This window comes from Bidens hawaiensis, unplaced genomic scaffold, assembly GCF_021521415.1.
Source record: "Bidens hawaiensis isolate Kalapana, Puna unplaced genomic scaffold, B.hawaiensis_p1.1 tig00004478_1, whole genome shotgun sequence".
Lineage (NCBI taxonomy): Eukaryota > Viridiplantae > Streptophyta > Magnoliopsida > Asterales > Asteraceae > Bidens > Bidens hawaiensis.
Window position 1 is genome coordinate 1,260,942 of NW_027491271.1, and position 8,841 is coordinate 1,269,782.

At 32.6% G+C, this 8,841-nt stretch overlaps 1 protein-coding gene across 1 annotated transcript; it reads left to right on the forward strand.

Annotated features, from left to right (window-relative positions):
- Nucleotides 1-2,607: 2,607 nt before the first annotated feature.
- LOC143626743 (putative F-box protein At1g32420) lies at nucleotides 2,608-3,891 on the forward strand. Its single transcript, XM_077096730.1, has one exon. The coding sequence runs from the start codon at nucleotides 2,701-2,703 to the stop codon at nucleotides 3,889-3,891; it is 1,191 nt and encodes a 396-aa protein (XP_076952845.1). The 5' UTR covers nucleotides 2,608-2,700.
- Nucleotides 3,892-8,841: the final 4,950 nt, after the last annotated feature.

Genomic DNA, 8,841 nt, shown 5'->3' on the forward strand with positions numbered 1-8,841 from the left:
ATATTTAAAAAATAACTAACGCGTTGTTGTACTATATAAACATACTAAATAACCTGGTCAGGATTTGGTAAGTCGTAGTGCTCGATATTTCCATACCCCGGCTCATGGTTCAAGTCGGGAAGTTCATTCAACTCTGGCAAGCCCAACTGCTCCGGCTGATCGTTGTATGTGTAGCCCGACTGCTCTTCGTTCCCGTCACCAAACAAAATATCATATAAATCCATTATAGTTTAACAAACACAAAACACAAATACTTTCTATATCTAATCAACAAAAAATATTGTCTACAATATTTTGATGATATATGAGAAATGAGCATAACATGATATATGTAGAGAAAGGGAGGCAGATGTGCCAAAATTAAATTATTGACTTGATCAGCGGCGAATCGATCGATCCTCGGCGTATTAGGTATGGTTTATGACGGATTTGATCTGCCGATGTTGACGTGTACTCGATAAGCGGCGGATCGACCACTAAGCCGCGTATTTGGTACAAACATAATAAGACAAAAGCAGTTGACATAATAAGACAAAAGAGGGTGATCCTCGACGGATCGGGCGATAAGCCGCGTAGTGGGTGGGTGTTTTCATTTTGGGTGGTTTCTTAACATCACCCAAAAAAAATATAACTATGGAGTTTACTTTTGAGAATTAGTTGAAACTGTTAGTTACTCTATTTTTTTTTAATTTATATTATGTCTACATTTAGAGCTCTTAACACAAAAACACATTTAAAAAATAAAAAAAAACAAAAAACAAAGGGGTTAAATGGGCCAACCCACAAATCCATTGTGGTGACTCGAATCCGACCGGTTTAAATCAGTTGTTTCACCTGCTATCGAGATGCTCTACTGTTTTGACCTTCTCTTCTCAAGTTAATGTCTTAATTAAAATCCTCGGTTGCCCTTCCGATTAAAACCTGAATTACATGTATTCATATGAAACATAAATCACAACATGCATTCACTAAAGGGGTCTGCTAATATTAGGGGTACTTACTGGGCCAATTATCAGGTGTTTAAATCGGTATAAAGGTATTTACTTTATTACTAAATAGCATTCTAGTGGTTCAAAATTTAAAAACAATCAAAAAGGAAAAACTTTTAGACAGTAACCTTACTTTTTTTTATGAACAACTATTGTTAAAGACTTTAAGTTCGATAAAAGAAATGTCAAATGTCCGATACAAAGTTACAAAAATGTTTGAGACAAAAAGATTGAGTTTTCTGGAGATAAAAAATGTGACTTTTCTAACCAAAAGCATTTTCAGGTGACCTGCAACTAACGATGTTAGGATTCTGTTAGTCGCGGACATTTGGAACCAAATACGTTAAAAGTTGGGACCATCAGGAGCTAATTCGTTAGTTGGGACCGACAACGACCAAAAGAAGATAGTTGAGACTAATAAAAATCAATATATTTATAAAGAATGAAACATTAAGTATTGTACTGGTTATATACATAGATATTCTAGTAAAAAGGAACATTTTATGTTTTCATTATTAACTTTTTGATTTATTTTAACGGTCAACCAAACTTTATTATATAAATATAAGTATAGCTACAAACAAGATACTAACAACGACCACATAAAACCGCGAAGCCGCCAATAGTATAACAATACAGCCTAGAACAAGCAAGACAAAACCTTAAAGCCCACAAATATTAAGGGAGATAAAACCGTAAACCACATAAAACTCATTTTTTATATTATTCGTTTATAATATTTACATATATTTTGAATTTTAATTTTATTTATTGTAAGAAAGTTAATATATACTTATAATTTAATAATAATTAAAAGGTTTCATAAATAAATAAGATGTTATCACCAGGTTAAAAGCCACATAGGTTTGGTAAAACCTATGACCCGCTTTTTTTTACTATAAAATTGTTTATTAATATAAATAATATCTTTCTTTTTTTAAATCGTATATTAATTTTTATTATATCACTATTTTATAGGATTTTCATATCAAATATTAAGTGATATTAACTTTTAATTGAATTAGATGTTATAACCCATTTGATAACTATCTGGGTTTGATGAGACCCATACCTATAAATTCGGGTCAAATGCATGTGAAGTCACCATTCACAAATAATGCAATCTAGTGGCTTGAGATAATGTATGGAGCAATCAGAGAGCTTTTAAATATTTCGTTTATATATATTTTAGATTATGGTTTTCAACATACAGTAAATAAATTGTGCTACCCCTAAAATTATTTTTAAACCCGCAACTGACTCGGGTAACCGAATGGTAAAAGGCTTTCCTATACACTCGCGATCTAGATAACGCTTGGTGAGTTGATGTGTTGCCCTAAGCCTACAATCTCTTGTGAAAACCTGCCACGACCTGAAGGCCCTACCGTAAGCACTTTGTAACTAATTAAAAAAATTTTTTCTAAAGAATGCTTATTTAAAGTTAGTTGATTTGAAAGAAAAGCTGATAACCTAGCTAGCTAGGGATATAATAAATATAGGGATGTGTTATTCATTCACCCTTTATAAGGTGTATATAGGGTTTAATTTTAAATGTGTGTTAAAAGGGTGTGTGAATAACCAAAAAGATGTATGAATAACCATTGCGTAAATATATAACAACACCACACATGTTTGACAGAATCAACGTACTACATGTTCTCCCATCATACAAAAACCCTAGAAAGTCAGTCATACTTGTTCCACGATCAAAATGTCAGACAACATACCTTACGACATCCAAACTGATATCATCAAAAGGCTTCCTATCGAATCCGTGATCAAATTCCGATCGATCTCCAAAGCATGGAAGTGTATCATCGACGGCTCAGATTTTATTGCTTGTTACAGAGGCCACCAGCAACATCTCCGTCTAAAGTTTTACCATCTTACACAAAAACCGAACTATGTTTCAGTTGTTGACGATGATACTTTCCCTCTACATAAAGTTTCTTTGAGTGTTCCCCAAATGGTTAAGATGCTTAATAGTAGGTTTTTCATAGTCGGCAGCTCCCGTGGCTTGTGTTGCCTGTATAGTAGCTACTTACGCGACCTTGGTTATACACGAAGAGGGACGGCTATTCTTTGGAATGTGTCTATAAGAAAAGCGGTTGCCGTTGTCGAGCCTAATAGGCCTGATATTGTATATGGAATGTATGAAACTTGTCTAGGTTTTGGGGTATGCTGTGAGACTAATGATCCTAAGCTTGTCCAAATTACATGTATTGGTAATAATTGGGAGGATGTAAAAAGTATAAGTTGCATCCCTTGGCAGGTTGAGGTTTTTGCTTTAAGCACAGGGGCTTGGAGAAGTTCATATAGCAATCTCCCTCGTAAATCACTTCGTTTTTTCTGGCAGCCTGTAGTTGTAGATGGGTGTCTTTATTGGTTAGTGGTTGATAGGATTGCTATAGATGATCGATATAGGTATCTTAGTTTGATTATTTCGTTCGATTTGACAAGTGAAGAATTTAGAGAAATAAACCTACCAGATAGTTTAGCAAAAACGCCTCCTTGTAGCTTGTTAATATTTAAGCTAAAGGAGTCTCTTGTTGTTGTCGAAAGGGAATATATGTCTTTTTCTGTCTCATGCATGATGGAGGATGGTGTTTCAAAATCGTTTACAAAGCTATTCACTGTTAACATAGGATATCCAACTGTAAGTGGATTTACGAAGAGTGGAGATCCTATTGTATATAGATTATGTTTTGATACAAGTCGTCGTTACTTATATGCTGTGTATGATCCCAACTCAAAACAGATTAAGAATATTGAGATTTCTGACGCTGGTTATAAATTTTTTGTGTGTCCCTACATGGAAACATTACTTCTCGTTGATCAACCAGATTCTATTATATACGACGAAGGTAAACGCTACATTGAAAATTTTAAAGTGGAGAGCTAAGTACACAAGGCTGAAAAATACAAGGTATAAATATTTTGTTGTTTCTTTTTGTTTACTATACTTTGTTATGGCCATTTGGAAGTGAAAGTGACTTTCTTGATGATTTTAATTATTATTCCTAATAGATTTAGCTAGGAAGCAATGGCAAACATTAAATATATAGCTACTAATTAAAGTTGAAGTAACCTTTACATCCAAGAATTTGAGCTACACTAAATCTGTATAACGTAGATTTATTAATTATTGATCTTGGTTTTGAAAAGCATGCTTGGTATAACATATATTACTCGAGGCAATATGAAATATGAACTCTGTGTCAATACTAGGTATATATGTAGGAAACATATATGTACAAACCAACTATGATTGATTTGCTTGATAAAAAGGTTGATATGTAAACATATATCTTTGGTTGTACATGAAGCTTATTTGATTGTACATAGAGTAAGGTTTCGGCTTTCTCCTCGTGCCTCGGTTTTGGGGACCTAAACACCCCGAAGCTTCTCACTCTTAATATATAAGAGCATTCTCAGACAACTTTTCTATCTCTATCTCTATATTTAACTAAAAACACTACATTTTTCTATCATATACAATTAAAAAATACTTTTTATATCAGGATCATAATTTTTTTCTCTAGAATACTCACAACTGCTTTCAAATATATTTAAATAAAGGATGAATAGAATTCCTCCAAATTTACTTTTCTAAAATTTTCTTTCTCCACTCACAACCATTTACAACTCTATAAAAAAATTTAAAGATTCCTCTCACGTAATTATAGAGGAGCTGTTGAGAATGCTCTAAGTAAAGGTTTTAATTACTTGTCAGTTTCGCATGACCATGATTAATTTATCAACTAACATTTTGGCAAAACAACTACTAGCTTGTATGACCTTCAACCAAAAGGCTATTGGTTCTAGTCTCACAACGAGACATGGTGGAAATATTAGTTGTTCAAGAAAAGCCTTTTGGTAAATAATATTAATTGGTGTCTCACTGCAGGTTTTTCACTGAAGCTTACGACCGTGTTCTTAGGCTGACTCGATCTATTGCAGTTTATAATATGAAGTTTTACCTCTAGACCTGTTCAAATTTCTCGCATCTATTTGTTTTCCAAACTATAATAATATTTGGCATATTTTGTACTTGTTTATTGTATCTACTTTTTTTTTTTAATGTGTAGTGTAGACGGTAATAGGATATCTACTTTTCATACCTATTCTTTCTATAGGGTGTATTTTCTTTGAAAAGTAGGTTAACTTGCTTCTTTGTAAACATTTATAGCAATATAAGTGAAGTACACAATTTTCACCTATTTTATGTCTTTACATGACAAACTTTGTATGATGTTACTATATAAAAGGTATATTAGCATTTTCATGACCCTTTGTTTGATGGTAAACCCTTATAAAAGTCAAATATTTAATACATGTGTCTTGTTAATTCAAATTAGTAAATCTTGACAAGATCAAAATCGTTAAATAGTTGATCAACGTGTCTTGTAAATTCAAATAAGTGAATCTCAAAAAGTTCAAAATAGAGTTTACAACATATAACTAATAACTATAGTAAAAAGTTGTGAACAGGTAATATTTAATCATCATACCGATTAAAAAACAACTCGATCTAATACCAAAGCGCATTTGGCCAATGGTATCCAAGTGTAACATGCACTCTCTTCCTATGGAGGATGAGGGTTCAAATTCTATGTTAAGCATGTTAGGTGGATTTATTATAGATTACATGTTAAGAAAAAGTTGATATTTTCATGGATGAAAAGTTTATGGAAACGTTAGCTAACCCTTTCCTATTAATCTTTATCATTGGTTTAAAGATGAGAGTTAGCCTGATTGAAGTGTGTTACAAGAAATTGTTAATAAGTTGAGTCATATAACTGATTGAAGTGCGTTATAAAAAACTGTTAACATGTTGAGTAAAATAAAAGCTTCTATAATTTACTAGTAGAACTTGTCCCCTCTCCATATCAAATTGCATATACTTTTACAAAAGGTCTCCCACGTATTCTGTTTGAAGACTTTTGCTCTAGTCTCGACATCCGCTCTCCTCCCGCTTCGACACGGAGGTGTAATAGTCCTAATAGACATATATGTAAAATTTCTTTATTTCCGTGGTGTATATGCAAAATATATTATTGAGATCTTTATCTTAATATAAAAATTGTAAATGTAATATATAGGGATGTTAAGGAGGGGGTGAATCATGCGAGAAGTGATATTACAGCGAGAAGTGAATCTCATCCATTGATTACAAACATCAATGCTTGATAAGAAAGGATGACATTTTTGTAAATATCTTGATAATGTAATATGATGATTGTTGTTAAAAAGGGCAAAATCGTCACAATGTGTATGATTAAAATCTGCAACGTCAGTAATCCCTTGTTTCACTTCCAAACGTTCGTCAAATTCATAGCGCGAAATCTGTCCACGAAATTGCAAATGATACAAGGAATTGGATACCTTAGCTACACTAATTTTGTTTGAAAGCGTATAGGAGTCGACCATCAGAGCTAGATATTAGGTTCTTCTCAACAAGAATCGGAGATTTTTGTAAACCTATTTGGTGACGTACAATTAAAGTAAAATATAGGCTAAAAAACATCAAAAATATGGCTTTTATTATGTGTTTTTGTTACCAAAGGTGCGTATTTCAACAAAAAAAGGTTTTTAAAATTTTTTGTTTTTGTTTTTGTTTTTGTTTTTTTCAACTGAGTTGCAATAATAAAATATTGTCATACCCAACACTTGGTAAATCGAATTTTACAAAGCTTGAATACATTAAACTGTGTTATAATTTTTTGTTAGTAATATGCCTGGAACCAGTTTGATTATTTAAGAACATCAATCGCATCAAATGATTCATTCATAGCAAATTAAAAATCAAAGGTGGAAGGATTTCTTCATAGCAAATTAAAAATCAAAGGTGGAAGGATTTCTTCACAGAGCTGGTTTTGTTCTAGGGTATGAAGCATATGTAAAATGTGTAGGTAATTTTTAATATGTGTAGGGCTCTTTAAGTTTATGTGTAAGTTCATGTCTGATTATGTGTAGGTAATTTGTAATATATGTAGGGCTCTATAAGTCTGTGTAGGGCTCTGAAAGTTCATGTCTGACTATGGGCTAGTAATTTGTAATCTGTGTAGGGCTCCGTGAGTTAATGTGTAAGTTCATGTCTGACTATATGCAGATAATTTGTAATATGTGTAGGGCTCTGTGAGTTTATGTATAAGTTCATGTGTGATTATGTGTAGGTAATTTGTAATATGTGTAGGGCTTTGTAAGTTCATGTGTAAATCGGCTCATCATTTTTTGTTAGTATGTTTTGATTTTAAAAATTAGTCGATAGTGGTCATTTTGATGCCGAGAAGAAAAGAAGGCCGAAAGAAGAGAAGTGCAAACACCCATAGATCTCATATTTTGGGGCGGTCTTGAATCTAAAGAATATCTCATTATTATTGTGGATGTACTTTGTTAGCGGTTTACCGTGTTTATTGTGTATGTACTTTGTTTCCGTGTAGATTCACATACTTTTATGTATATGCTGATATATTATTAAAGGGTCTTAAAGGGTTTATACGATGTATCTTGAGAGCTTTATTATACAATATGTGTACTGTGTAGGTTTATGGGTTTGTTTGTGGAACATTTGTATGTTGGGTTTAGGGGTGTTGTATGTAGGTTTTAATGTATGGCATAATGTCTTTGTGTATGATGTAAAGTTATATATTTAGTTTATGATGGTAAATTTGTTGTTAATGTGTTTTTTTTATTATGTATGAGGTCATGTTATTTTTATAAAATTCGTAATAGTTATATTGGAATTTATGGCTTGTCATATATTAATATGACAAACCAAACATCATACACCGACATAATAAACATATAATCATTAAAGTTTATATGTTTATTATGTCAGGTGTATGATGTTTGGTTATGTGGAATATATGCTCTTTATAAATTTGGCGTTTAACGATTTCACAATCCCAAAATCGAGGGTTTGGTTTGGTGAAAAACAATATCAAGCGTATTATAAATAACGATGTGACTAAAATCACATAGCCAGCTGTATATGAAGGTGTTGCGATGTTGCTTAGATTACAAATTTTAATGTAAAATGTTTGTAAACAATGTAGGTATTAGTGTTGATTATAATTACACAAGTTATTTTTTAATTTGGTTAGTGCAAAGTTGATTAATGCATAAGTTTAATAGAGATTGCACTCTGAAATGCACACTGTGTTGGAATGGTCATGTTGTATGTATGATTAAAAGACAAAAATATAAGATTTGAGTAAGTTTAATTAAGGAAAATAGCATTACTTTGTGTAAGTTATATGTGCAACAAATTAGCTTATTAATATTACAAACTAGGTTTATAACCCGCCGCTTTGCGGCGGTGTTGATGTATGCAAGTGGGTGTGGTGTGGAGGTAGAGCTGCGGATAGTACATGGAGATCGTCATAGGCCCGATATATTTTTTTTCAATGGTTTACATAGCAAACTATTTCATATTCTAATATTCCATGTTTGTACCCCCATGCTACTTGCAAAAGGCCCAGTTGGGTTTACATAGCAACCTTTTTCATATCCTAGTACCATGTTTGTTTACAAAAGAAATGATAAACTACTGGGTGGTACCCCCATGTTACTTACAAAAGACCCAATAGTGTTTACATAGCAAACTACGTCATATCCTAGTACTACTGGGTGGTTTTAATCAAAAAAATTTGGCCTTGTGTTGCCAATGTCGTGTGCTTGTTTTCTTCAATGCATTTTTGGCTTCTTTTCTCCTGGATCTGTAATCAATGTTTAGTTGGCATTAGTATGTTGATTTGTCATAGTAACTGGATCTGTGTTAATACCTGTTGTTTGTTGTGTTGGTCTTTTGGTTTTTGGGGCTGGTGTTGGGGCGGTAGATTTTTTATGG

Coding starts and splice junctions, on each gene's coding strand:
- LOC143626743 (XM_077096730.1), top strand. CDS start 2,701: ATGTCAGACAACATACCTTACGACATCCAAACTGATATCATCAAAAGG.